We start from the raw sequence: 14585 nt of genomic DNA, 5'->3' as shown, positions 1-14585 counted from the left end.
TTTAGTTCCCAAGACTTAGCTTGCCGAATGGTCACATGAACGCAGCTGTCAGTGAAAGGGGAAGGGGAAGAGCTCAACCCCCAGGTACGGTTGGTTATCTGTTCAGTTAGATTGGCTGCACAGTCATGTTGTACCTTTGTGTATTTTAGCTCTCTTACTGCCCATTTCCAGACCAAAGCTAATGGTAGCTGAGTAATTTCCTTGTAGTAGAAAGTCTCCACATGGTCAGACCTGTGAGCATCAATTATGAAAACACACGGTTTACCAAATTATGAAAAGTAGGTCACGATCTTAGAATGTTGAGAATACTTGTTGTCTTGCACATCATAAAAAATATTTAGTTGTACCTAAAAACATTTAGGTACAACTTCCACTTACATTGAATTTTAGAATCTGTGAAAGATGCCTAAACCAGAAATCAACATGGTTTCTTGGGATCAAAACATTGCAGCTTAGGCTTGTGTTCTGAAGAGGTCAGGAAATACGGTCTAGCATTTTCCATTTTGTTCCTAGCCTTTCCGTTGTGCACATTGCCATTATTCCTGCAACATATCTGGTTCCCTGAAGAGGCATTACAACAGAAAACATCCTAATGAAGAGTATGTAAACATAGGTTCTGGGGAGCCTGCAGCAGAAGCCCTTATCCAGCAAGGTACATCTCTACAATATAAAACTTGTCATTTTTTTTGCTCGTGCAAACTTGGTTAAATGTAAACTTTTGTGCAATATGCATTTTCCTCAGTTTATTGGGTGTTATGTGATAAATCATTACTGCTTTGTAGTAATTCTGAAATGCCCACCTTTTACCCTTCATTCAGTGTTCTTTTGTCATGATTTCTAAGGATGGGTGAACCAAAGTTTTGATTGACCTTGCCTGTACTATTCATTGTTGCATACATTTATCATTTGTTTGTCTACTTTTGGAAGTGAAGTTGAAGTCTGTTGAAATGAATGAAAAATTTCAATCGTTCTACTGATAAATTTCTATGACAGTTTTGTAAAGTTAAACTCAAGGTAAGGTTCAGCAAACGTAAGGAAAGAGACTGAAGAATAAATGGCAGCAAATTACTCCCTTACTAGAAAAATGAGGGGGAAATGAGAGTAAAGGTGAAGCAGGTTACAAATTGTTATATTCAGAATCTTGTTTATGGGCAAAGGAAGCACACCTTTTCTATATAAGTAAAGCCAAGAATTTATTAGTATAATGGAAAACTTAACAGTCTAATTCAAGAATCAACATTTATCTAGTCCTAATTATTTCTAAAAAATCAGCAAAGTATAGTTAGAGTGCTTACATAAAGGAGAAGTCTCAATAGTATTATTAATACAATTAAAATGGTAATTTTTACTCTTTTGCCTGGTGCTGTGGTCACCCCTCCACTGTTTTTCGGAGTCCTAAGATGGGTGATTTCCCTCTGGTGTTGGTGTTGGGATGGCGTTGTCAATAAGTTGTCAGCGTCTGGAGTTCTTTGCTGGGAGGAGTATGATGTTCATCTTCCTCTCCCCCTCCACCTGGGGCCATTGTTACATGTGTGCTTACACCCATTTATGCTTTTCTTTCTCATTGGTCTCTAGCTCCAGATTAAATCCAGATTTACCATATACACTGTCCTTCATCTATGTTCAATGCCTTTTCTTGTTGTCCCTAAAACCAGTTTTATCCAGCTACAGATTTGCGTTATTTTTAACTGATCATTTCTGAGTTGTTTGTAGCTGTGGGTTCTTCAGTGCCAAGCTTGTGCCCCACTTCTTATCACTCCATGCCTGCCCTTCCCTGTTCTGCATCCTGCATCCCTGCTCGTCAATGCTGTCCTACCAGGGCTGCATTTCCCTACATTACATCTCTGTGTTAAGTGTCCTAAAGATCTCACTCTGCCTAGAACAACTGCTTGTTGCTGCTCTCTGTGTGAAACCAGAGACACACTACACAAAGACAAAGACAAATAAGACTAGTTAGATACAGACACCTGGTCAATTACAGAAATTGTAGTGAAAGATGAACAAAGTAAAGGCGAAAAGGATTTTGGGGAGCATCAAAAATTCAAGACTAAATAGAAGAGCTAATGGAATAGAATCATTTAGGTTGGAAAAGACCTTTACATCAAATCTAACCACAAACCTAATAATGCTAAGTCCATCAATGCCAGGTGGGAGAGAAAATCAGATTGTAGTAGGTTTTTTTACCACTTGTATATAGTAGCATAAAAAGTTATATCCCTGGTTGTTGGTTTTGTTTATAAATTTCATCCCAGATGAAGTCCTGTATCCTTCTGAAAAGATGGTCAATGCTACTGGTTGCTTTATTTCTACTTGATACAGATAGCATAAATTGGAACTCTTTCCTTGCAGTGTCTGGGTGCTACCAAAGGAGACGTGTACAAGTTGCCCAGCTCCCATGAGTAGTTTTACTATTGCACACGAAGTGGGTGAACCAAAGCAAACAAGAACTGTGCAGTCACATACCGTTGTGGGTGTGAAGCTCCTTCAGTTCTAGTGCCTGGTGTGGGAAGAAGAAAAGAAAGCCAAATTAAACACTACATTATATTGAAAGTATTTTAATGGTTGGTAGATTTGTGATAATTTTAGGAAGTATTTTCCTTATTATTTTAATAGAAACTACCAGCCTTTTCATAGTATTTTTTGGTATCTTCGAAATTTCTGGTTTAGTTGAAGAATAATGGAGATCAAAATAATTTTCTTGCATTAGATAATGAATTAAATATAATTCTTCTAAGATGACATTATTTCTAAATAGTATTTCCAAAATATTCATCTAATGCAGAACATTTATCTACTGAAGGCATTAATCCATGTTAAAGTAATACTGAAATCGTGACACGGAGAAGGACACTCAAATTGAAGTCTGAGACTATCCCTTTAAACTTGCACTATAATGGAGAAATGTGCAACTACACTAAGGAGTTTGAGCCTGTGTTATTTTTATATGACATTTCTTTGCTTCCTTTTTGTCAAAAAACCCAGAAATAATTTAAAAAGTAGATAGTTGTCTATAAATTTCAGGGCAGGAACGTATAGTAGAATTTCATGATTATTTTCACAGACAGTAAAAGTTGACGGGGAACCTGCAGTTGTTTTAAAGTAATTTTAAAGTAATTTTCACTTGGTCAGTAGTCTGAGCCTCTTCTGTAGTCATCCTGGTGCAGGAAGAATGGTGCACTATGGGGAGCTTTGCTGAACTTTCCAAATACCTGAGCACTGCGAGGAATTGTTTGTCCGTAGCCAGTCTTAAGAATAGGTACCCGAGATTTAATTCTGTTAATATGAAATTAAGGACCATATTTACAATGTCTTGAACAAATAAAAGTAATCATATACTACTTAGGTTTTCTTTCCCCTTTGGGAGCCATGTAAATGTATTTCTGAAAATAATTATTTTCCACTGCAACAAAAAAAACCTATGATGCAGGAGTAGGCTTACAATGAAGACATTAGAGTGAGACGGGAGACAACAGCCTTTAATTTTTTATGTGGTGGACATGCTTTGTCCACCACATTGGAGCACTGGGCAATGATTAATGGGATGAAATTTAACGAGTCCAAGTGCTAGCTTCTGCACCTAGGGATAACTATAACACCAGGGATAACTATGAACTGGGAGAGCAGCGGCTGGAGAGCAGCAGGAAGGGATCGGGGGCGCTGGCAGCTCTGTAGGAGCCCACTGTGCCCTGGCAGCCAAGAGGGCAGCGCGTCCTGGGGGGCATCGAGCGTGGCATAACAGCCGGCCAAAAGAGGTGGTTAGCCCACTGTATTCTGCGTTGGTGTGGCCTCCCCTTGAGTCCCGTGGGCAGTTCTGGGCCCCACAGTTTAAGATAGATGTGAAGGTCCTTGAATGTGTCCAGGGGAGGGCAACAAACCTGGTGAAAGGGATGGAAGGAATGTCCTGTGAGGAGTATGAGGAACAGCTAAGGACTTTGGACTTGCCTAGTTTGGAGAAGAGGAGGCTGAGCACCAACCTTATTGCTCCCTATGGCTTCCTGAGGAGGGTCAGTGGAGAGGCAGGTGCTGATCTCTTCTGCCTGGCGTTCAGTGACTGGGCGCGTGGCAATGGGACAGAGCTGCGCCAGGGCAGGTTTAGACTGGGCATTGGAAAACATTGCTTTACCAGGAAGGTGATGGAACACTGGAACAGGCTTCCTAGAGAGGTGGTCGGTGCCCCAAGCCTGTCAGCGTTCCAGAGGCATTTGGACAATGCCCTTAACAACGTGCTGTCATTGTAGGTCCCTTCCAACTGAAATCGTCTGTTCTGTTCTTTCCATCTCTTGCCTTCGCATCCTTCCTCCTCCTCCTCCCATCCCTACACAGCATTTGTATTTCCTGTGCTGCTGTAGTGCTGGGCCTGCCTTCCGCGGGTTTGCTTGCTGTGTGGAGTTTCAGAGCAGTAAAGGGGCTTCGAATCCATGGAGCAGCTACAGAGTCAGTGCCTCTTACCAAGCCTCTGCCGTGAGGAAAGCCATGGTGATGGCTGTACTCTTCTCACGTGCAGCCTCCCTCGCCAGCTTTATTTCTTGCTCTATGATACATCACGTGGATCCTAATTGTGGTCTCAAAATAAAAACAGGAGACCTGCAGATTTCTTATTATACTGTAGAAATGTCAGGTTTTTCTCAATGTTTTGCTATCTCAGTGAGGGGGGAAAAAGTTCCTTGTGGGGAGACTGTAGGTAATTAGGATTTACACTTGGAGGTGGTAAACATGAGTCCTATTGAAGTTCGTAAAAATTTTCCTGATTTTGGAATCAGAAGATCTTCTGTATCGGGTCACACGGCACAAACAGATCATCGCGGACATACGATGCGGTACAACAAGGTGTGTGTTTCTGAGCCGCTTGGGCCGGCCGGTGCAGCCTGCTGTCTGACCAGCCTGTAGCGTTCCAGTTTACCATGTTTGTAGATCTGAAAAGCAATGTTGGACAGTTATTCATGCATTCATATAAGGGAAGAAGACCCTTCAGACCTGATATTGAACAAGTCCTTTGAACTTAAAGTACTATAGACAAAAAAGAAAAAGTGGGAGAAGCGGCAAGCAAAAGGGTTTGGAAAAAAAGTGGGAAGGGAAACTAAGAAAGATTGATGTCTAATAAAAGTTCTATCTATTCATATTGTATTCTAAGTTACCCACTGAGCCCAGCGTGAATTGCCTCATACTTGCTCATCTTTACTCTCAACTGGTTTCTGACTGCATTGCAGACATTTCAAGTAATTTTAATTGGAAATATTTATATGACTGTGGACTGCTGGACTCTACTCAAGATTCCTAGAATGAGTTTATAAATAAATGAATGATTCATAGAATAGAAGAGGGAACATGTTCATTTGAGCAACTGCATTGCCAGGGATAGACAGCAGTATTTAATTTCTGGGTTTATATTAGAAATTAGAATCAGCCAGGATCAGGGAAATGCTTGGGGATTTGGGGGGGGTGTGTGTATTTTTTTGTTTGTTTAAATAGAAGTCTACTGTCTGACATTTATTTTAGTATTTTAAAGTAATAAAGGAAAATAAACACTATAAGAATTTGATGTATTCTGCATAGGGGACAAGAGTATTATATATGCCTTACCCACTAGTTTTTTTGTGAGACTCTGCCTGTTTGTTCATTTGATAGCTTCCTTTTTTAGTTTCATTTGCTTTGTGTGGGGCATGTCACATAATTTTTTTTCCTGAAATTGTTTCTTTTCTCTTCATTGATACTCCCTACCATCCATTGTTTTGTTTATGTGTTCCTGTACTCTCTGGGAGACAGATTTTCCATCTGTGTTTGTGCAGCAACTTGTGCAGTACATGCGTGATGATCCAGTTGTGGCCTCTGTGTTCTCTTATACCGCTATCATCACGTGGGTTTTTTAACATAAAATAATAGTTGTCTAATGGATATTTTAGGCCAAGAAGTAAATAATGTGGAGAGCACATGTCAATGCCATGATGGAAAAAAGTTGTGGAGCTGTATAATATTTGTGCACATTATTTTGTTGCAAACATCAGTTTTAGTATTGAAAGTAGATAAGGTGTGTAATTCATTAACTTTCTCTGTATGTTACCCATTACTTTAAAGAATCATCTAGAAATTAATTTTCCTGACCTTTCATATCCAGTCACTGACATGGAGTTATATATTACCAGTTTAATTCTATGCTTCCATTATATGTTCTTGAATTAAAGTCATAATGACAAAAGTTACAGCTTTAATTTATCTGGTGTATTGTTACAATAGCTTCAGTTCCAAAGTAATGCAGCAAAATGTCCTGTCTTTCACAACAGCAGGTTTTTCCTAATACTACAGGTTGGTGTGAAATGAATATTTAATTTCATTTTCTGTAACTGATAATGTCTTTGTCCTAATCTGAACGAAGGTATTTTGCTTTTGTGAACTTTCAAGTTTCCCTTAATAAGGAAACTGTATCAGTTTTGTCTGGAGATGAAGTATTGAGAATCTGCTGTAATGGTGAAGTCTGATGAAGACTTACGATAGATTGAGAGCAGAGAGGGGGAATTGTCTAGAAATAATAAGTCTCGATGAAAGACCCTAATGACTAGTTATATTCTGTTTTATCAAAATAAAAAAAATATTTCTTTTCACCTGGTAGAATATCATATGGTAGGTTTACATTAATGTAAAAGGGAATGCTTTTTCTAATCACCTTATTCATAAAAGACTGTGCAACGAGGACTTGGCTTATAACCAGTTTATGAGAGTATATTTGAAGCATTTGAACATGATGGGTAAGTGTCATCATTTGCCATGATAATGTGGAGTCAGCCATCTGGTGGCATATTTCCTAATGTGGCATAACTCACCTCACTAACCATTAGATTTGTTAGAATGAGTTCTAGTCACCTAATGCAACAATTTATCACATGCAAATTATTTTTGTTCTGCTTTAGTCAATAGGGGGATAAAAGAGAAATACTTATATGCATAATTACAAGCAGCTGAGATCTGACATTTGACCAAATTACTTTCATAAGAAAAAGAAGTAAAAGCTGTTTAATCTAGTGTACAAAACTGGATGCTTGTAATTCTGTCACGCTCAGTTTTTTACCTGTAATGCTGCATACTCAAACAGTACACATTGTACTAAATTCATGCTATGCATCATTTTGTAGATAGACAGAAAACTTAGGTTTTGCATCTTAACATAAACAGTAGAAACTCTCAAAAGCAGAGATAGTTGGGTGAAGGTGACATTACATTTTATCTCTTTCTAGTATGCTTTTATAATGTGGCAAAAAAAATAGTTTGTTTGAAACTTGAGAAAACTACAACAGCTGTCTTGGAGAAGTTACATTTAAAAAAAAATATTAAAGTATGCCACTATTGTGTATGTTAAATATTAAGGTCTTAGTGTTGTTTATAAGCACTTTAAAAAAAACCCTAGCACATCCAGAAAGAGTACAGTGCACTGTGGTTTTGCAAGGCTGTCACACCAGGGCTTTGCAGGACAACGGGGAACCAGTATTTAAAGTGGAAGCTTGTCAGAGACCCCAGTGTTATAGAGATGTGGACTATACGTACAATTTATATTTGAAGCTGCAATTATATGTAATGAAGTAGGCACTAAAAATAGTCTCAAAGGCACTCTAATTTGAAAAAAAGAGTATTTACAGGGCAAAAGTATTAGTTCAGAATTATTTAAAACAAGCTAGGCTTCGCTTTTGGTAAGCCTAAAGCAGAATGTAAGTCATAGACACCCTCAGACTTGAAAGAAATTTCACTTGGGAACTAGAACTAGTCTCCATTGGCTGCTAAACTTGAATTTCAACCAGAATCATGACTGCGGGAATGATTCTGCACAGACTGAAGCATCCCCTACGTTTGCACTATCTGTATGTGGCAAAGCAAAAAAAAAAAAAAATGGGGTGGTGTTGGTAAAACTTCCTATGTTGTCATTCCTTGAAAAAAATCCTCACTTTCTAATGCACGTGCCACTTCTACAATGGCTTTTGTTAGCAAAGCAAGCACCAGTTCTCACTCCGTGAGTAAGTTACTATTCAGTTTGCAATTTGTGTTCCCTCTGTTATAGTTGGCTATCTCCCTTAACATCTAGCTCCCGAGAGATGAAACCAATACTTTTTACATGGGCCTAATTGCAGAAATGATGCTGTATCTGAGGCTAGTGCAGAATTACCTGTTCCTGCTCTTTTTTTCCACTTGGTCAGCGGTAGGGGTTCCCCAGGGAGAGAGATGCAGAGAAGAGGAAAGATGGTAACGGCGTTCCTGCAACTTCACATCTGCTGAAGGGAGGCGTGCAGGCAGGGGAGCGGTATTCCTGTAGCTTCCCAGATAGATGAGCTGTTCGAGACTCCTTCCATTACCATTATCTAAAATTGCTCTTTAAGCATTGTGAGAGTTCAACTACTTTTTTTTTTTTTTTCTTTTTTTCCTGTTGGACACAGTTGCTAAAGGAAATTTCTAAATTACAGTTACATGGCTTGATTGAGATGGGGTCCAATTAAACGGGTCCTTACTGCCTTGAAAAAGAAATTATATGAAAATAACTCAAGGAATTTATTTGTGTTTCCTTATAGGTGGCATTAAGTGTCCTGTTTGCAGCTTTGTGTATGGTACAAAATGGGAGTTCAACAGACATCTGAAAAACAAGCATGGAATGAAGCTAGTGGAACATGATGGGGAGACCAAGTGGGAGGTAAAGCAGAGTTGCCATAGCTTTAGCCCTAAGGATTTAAAAAAGTCTAGGGAGAAAAGTAAGGATAAGAATAAGAACTATTCAAAAATACGTCCTTGACACATAAGATCAGGAGGTCATGTGATCTTATCTCCATTTTGCATGCATACATTGCTATGACTGTTAAGTTTGACTGCTTTAATACCTGGTAGGATTAACAACCTTGTAAGTGCTTATTTCTGCATTTTAGGGCTCTAGTCCTCTATTTGCAGCAGAAAGGGTGAACGTTTTAGCAAAAAAATGTGACATTGAAAAACCTTGCGTTTTGTTCTATCCCAAAAATTTGCTGGTGTGAACTGCAAGATGCGCAAAGCTGCAAGCTTATATTGAATTAATGAAGGAAGCTGATGTCTTGGTCTCAAAAAGGTTAGAATCTAGAAAACTGAATCTGTAAATTATCAGCTAAAAAAACGGTACTTTGACACAGACTAAGTCTTCTATCATTTGTTCTGTGTTTTCAGCTTCAACCCAAAGTATGTAGAAATCAGACTATCACTAAGATCAGACCTTAAAAAATTTAAGTTAGACCTAAGAAGCTGGATTAGAAAAAAACAAATCAACAATCTGAATTTTCTTAGTTTGGGGTGAGGTAGGGTAGCTACCTTGAGAGGGCTTGCCCTTTCCAGTGTTCCCCTGCTGTCCTGTGTAGCAATTTGTTCTAGAATGAAGACTTACTCAGAGAGCAGAGCTGACCCTAGATGCAGAAGCTATGGGAAAACTACAGAACTATCTAGCCACTTTTATTTAAAAAATTACAGTTGGCAAGCTGTCTTTTCACTGCCTGAGTAGGCTATTGTTGGTGTCCAATGAGAGGAAAAAGCCAGAAGTCAACTGCAGCTGGCTGACCTCCACAGCTAAAGACCTGTTCTGCTAAATTTCAGGCAGTCTAGCCCTCGTTACAAATCTAACAGCTAATTTGGAAGAGCCATCCTGCAGCTCTTGTGTAAGAGGTTTTGAGTGTCCACAGATAGAATGTTAAGTCCTTGAAAAATATCAGAGTAGATTCTACATGGACAAAGAAGACAGAGCAAGCGTTTTAGAATGTAGTCCTTTGAAGTCTTGTATCCACATGCATTTCACAAACAATTCTCTGTACGCTCTTCCAGTAGGTGCCCAAACCTGAAATACTAAGAGGATATCCAGGATGCAAGCATGTCTCTGCTGCTCAAACAGCTATAAATAAAGAAGTCTCATCAGAGCAGGAGTACATATTGACAGCTTGTCTTGAAAAAAAAGTTATGTAAAGGATAATTTTTCTAAAGCAAAATGTCATTTTCAGACTTCACAGGCATTTTACCAGGTCTGCAAAGACGTGCATTATAAACTAATTTTGCCCAAAAGGTCTTTACTAGACTCTGATACAACAGAAGTCCGTTGCTAGATCTAAAATAACTGTGCAGCAGAAATGAAGTCAAGATAATTTAGCATGCTTAAAACAACTTTTGAAGGAGAATCTAGAAGAAAACTGTGGGATAATATCCCGCTCCCATGTAATATTCTTCTTGAATTCTGTTTCGTCTAGTATTTCTGTAAGTCTTGTTACAATATTTGTTGTTCAAAACTCATTCCTTTAAACTCAGAACTTCAATTGTTCTCTAAATCGCTAAAATGAGAGTGAGATTATTCATGCTTTGGCTGGGTTTTGTTTTCAAGTTAACTGCTGAAGTTTCTGAAGAAGCATCCACTCAGTATCTGCATATCACGGAGGCTGGAGAAGATGTTCAAGGCACTCAAGCTGCTGTAGCTGCATTACAGAACCTTAGATATACTTCTGAGAATGGTAAGTTACCTTTTTTAGGTTGAAACACAACATACAGCTTTTATCATAAATATCTAATTTCTTTGAGTGTACTTGACAATATATGGTCTCCCGTTAAACTATTAAAAATGATTAAATTTACTTCTGAGGGGTTATGTTTTTCTTTGAGAATAAATAACGAGAAGTGACCATTCTTTAGTCATTAATACTTATCACACACTATTTTGCACTTTATTATTAGGTGTGTGGAATTTCCTGTCTGTGTTATTAAATATATTGTGAAATCAGCTATCTTGGCAGAGTAGATGGTGTGTATCTAATGGCAGTTCTCTAGCTATTATTTTTCTCCCTGCTCAAGTCAGCCAGATTGCAGAAGTGACATGGTGGAATAGCTCATTTACCATGTTCCCAAGACAATCCTAACAAACTTAATTCTGACGGTACACAAAACTAAGTAAGCTATGCTGTATCACATTGAGGAAGAGCAAGAGTGGGATTAGATAATGATTGCTAAGTGGAAAATAACAGAAACGGGAAGAAAAGAAAGTATGTCCATGTTTCTGAGAATGTTAAAACATCAGAGACTCCTGTATGTGTTCACATTTTGGTATTACATATATATAAATGAATGTGTTGGTTATCAGAAGATAGCATTGTACAGTTGTTTACCATTGTAGTCTGTACAGTTTATAATACAGCTACTTTTCAGAAACTCCCACTTTTAATGGAATTTCCAAGCATGTTGCAATTAAATTACATTACTGACCATGTCTGTATATTATTTTATTTTAATGACTGAGAATTTTGAATTAGTAACAACCTCTTGAGAACTTTTCTTTAACTTCTATAGATTTAAATTAAAATAAGCATGGTCATGGAATATGCTGTACATAGCAGTTTGGATTTTAAGTGTGAGGCTGTAGTTTTCAGAGTAAAATGATCTTCTTTTTAGTGCATCCAACTTAAGCTACTCTTCCAGAATATTCCCACTAGGTACAAAGAACAGTAGTATCTTGTCTAAAGGCAGTTATATAAAAAAAAAGCCTAAAGCAAGCAGACATTTTTCAGTACTCAAATAAACTTGCTTCTTGTATAGATAACAAAATAAAACTACTTTCTGTTTGAAATAAAATATCTGACCTAGATCCCAATCACAGTATCAACCTCAGTTTGAAAGGTTTTGGAGTTTAGAGATGAGCTTATTCTATTTACTGTCTCTTTCCTAGTTCCAACAATGATTACAGCAAATATAACCCTACAGTTTCCTTGCCTTTCTGACATCTCTCTCATGCTGACACTGGGCATGAAGGAATGGTGGACCACAGGAGGGGAGTTGGTATTTCTGCATAACAAAAAATATTTTTCAGCATCCAATTCTTTCCTTTTCACGCTTTGGAAAAAGTGAGAGTACAACTATGTATAGGTGGTGTTGGGTTTTTGTTTGTTTTTTTAAACTTGCCTTTTCTTTGGCAGGGCTACACACATCAAGAGGATTTTTTAAAAAAGGCAAACATGTTCTGATCCCATGCTTATAAAATGATAAGCATGAGCTCTCTCAAGCAATTAACTTCCCCCTTCAGCTCATTAGTGATAAACAATACTTCTTTTAGGTTGAGGGGTGTTGCAGATGGCTGGACAGATGGTAAATGCAGGTTTGTAATATACCAAAGAGCTGTTGTAGTTACAGGTATAGAGTTCAGGTTCTGTTTCAGCTGAATGTCTGGCAAATACACATTTGGATTTCTAAAGTCTTGCAGCTTCCTAATTTACAGTTACTGCTACGAGTTGTACCTATTCTTTGTTTATTCAATGTATTCTTTTAAATCTCTTTCAAATAGGCATTAAAATGATCAGTGTGGCTTCACTTGCCAATTCCTGCATTCCTTGGGCAAATCTGTTTTCTGAATGCTTTCCTGCCATAGATCTATTATTAATGAATCGTGTTATTGAGCTATTTGGAATTTATAAACAGTGCTGTGAGTCAGGGTTAAGGCAGGAGGGGAAAGAGTGCCTGTAGCCTAAATCACATACCTTTAGAGTTGTTTTACTGTAATGATCTTAATGGTCACTGTCTTTCTGACAAGGTGAAAGGCTTGATCCAACAGCTGTAAACATCCTGCAGCAAATCATTGAGCTGGGTTCGGAAACCCATGATGCTACTGCAGTTGCTTCTGTAGTTACCATGGCACCTGGGACTGTGACAGTGGTAAAGCAGGTAAGAGCTCTTTTCTTCTCTAAACCAGCTATATTTAATTTTCAGTTAGTGTATTTTGCAAGGGCTAAATTTTGAATGACCGTGCAAGCCACACATAGAATTTTTCCTAAACTAATTTTTTTACTACATGTTGTGTGTACCTGTGTTTATATGCCCACACACACACCTGCTCATACATACATGCACATATATGCTTATACGTAGACACATATACATGTTTATACATATAAAAATGCATACATTTTGCATGCATATAAAATATGAGCATATAAAATACATAAATACACATTTATTATGTGTGTGTGAAAATACAGCTTTTTTCTAGCAGGTGTTTTCAGGCTTTTTAAAATAACATACCTGCATTGTGCATGGGCACTGAGTTCCATGGCCATCTAGCCGAATCAGGAGGTCCCTGGCGCAGTGTTCGTCCAGATACAGGAGAGCATGAAAGGCTGGTGCTTGTGCAGAATGGTGCATGCTCTGCAACCGAGGTGCTGTAGGACCATACCCAAAGATGAACCACTGCCGTTATTCTTTGCGGTGCTGTCCTGTGGCTGCAGTTTGACAGACTTGTGGGGTCCTAATGTACCGTGTGGACACGTGAGATTTCTCCTCAGCCTGAGTTCACACTGCCTTGCTAACGAGGGTTGCAACACAAGTGATCTGCAGGCATGTAACAGCCCTGAGAAGAGTACTGCAGGTGCTCCTCACAGGAGTTGCTTATGTGAGACATCAGTCAGTGTGGCCACCCACATTTGAGATAAATAAAGAAAAATTCAGTTGAGTTGTAGTTGGTTGAAAAGATCTGTAGGTAGTTTTGTTGTTACCAGGGAAATTGTGCAAGACCAGAAGATACAGATCAATAGAAAAAAAAAAAAAAACATGTATAAAACTGATTGTTAATTTCAGGCTTTTGCACAAATTCTCTTTCCAGAAACTTGGTGCATTGGATAATTAAGTGACGTAATTTGTGGTAGGCAATATAGTTCCTCTTAAAGTGAGACACACCTTATAAGATATTGGTAGGAGTAATTTAATGTATGTATATTTTTCTTGAAGTTTGGTACTGGACAGCTTTTGCTTAAAATATTTGCAATGTACACTATTACTAAAGCACTTCAGAAATTAAGAATGTTCAGCTGTACAAAAATCAGCAAGTAAAAGGAAATCATTTTCTATTTGAGGTGGCTATTCAGTGCAAGCATCAAGACTTTTGCTCAATATTTCTTCCTCACACGTGTCTGCTAACTTTGTTGCTGACATTTCACGTTTCTCCTCACCGTGTGCTCCAAGCTCCCCTTGTTCCTCCTGTTTCATCATACGTCTCTGCTTATCCCTTTTCCCATTCTGTTCGTTGATTCAGTGGGGTCTCTGCACTCAACGTGGTTGATAGGTGAGGGAAGGAAAATACATGAGTAGTCTTAAATTCCTGAAGATTTTAATTAACTCTATTTATTTAAATGACCAAAACACTGAATATTTTGAGTGCTAGAACTAACTTTTGAGTTCAGTTTTTTGGGTGGGTTTTTTTTGTAATGTTTTGAATATTGAATTAATGAGAGCTCCATAGAAGTGGGAAGTCTGTAGTCTGCGAAGGCAGTATTTGGATAATTCCTAAACTTTCTGCCCACATGAGAGGGAGGCAAGGCAGAAGTTCAAGACAAAGTATTTTGAGATGTTCCTTTGTAATACTTCACAGGTATTTTGATGAGAAACCATGTAAGAGTTTTGAGGTTTTGTGAAGACTATCAGATCCAAATTTGGAAACTAAAATCAGTCATTAAAGAGACATTTTAATCCTATTATATACAAGTTTCAAAACAACTTTACAGTAGTCACTGCCAACATGCATGCTGTGCTATACATATGACCTGTTTAAGGGTTGAATGTAGTATTAGCTGTCGGTG

At 38.2% G+C, this 14585-nt stretch overlaps 1 protein-coding gene across 6 annotated transcripts in view; it reads left to right on the top strand.

The window, feature by feature from the left end:
• ZFAT (zinc finger and AT-hook domain containing) overlaps window positions 1-14585 on the top strand; it is a 279097-nt gene that overhangs the window by 115753 nt on the left and 148759 nt on the right. For all 6 annotated transcript variants that reach the window (XM_080377864.1, XM_080377866.1, XM_080377863.1 and 3 more), the window contains exons 12-15: window positions 514-652; window positions 8547-8665; window positions 10358-10484; window positions 12548-12678. In XM_080377864.1, coding sequence (XP_080233990.1) covers window positions 514-652; window positions 8547-8665; window positions 10358-10484; window positions 12548-12678 — 516 coding nt within the window. The remainder of the gene's footprint in view (window positions 1-513; window positions 653-8546; window positions 8666-10357; window positions 10485-12547; window positions 12679-14585) is intronic.

This window comes from Falco punctatus, assembly GCF_963210335.1.
Source record: "Falco punctatus genome assembly, chromosome: 3".
NCBI classification, from domain to species: Eukaryota; Metazoa; Chordata; class Aves; order Falconiformes; family Falconidae; genus Falco; species Falco punctatus.
Note: the sequence above shows the minus strand (reverse complement) of the source record. Positions and strands in the feature narration are given on the sequence as shown.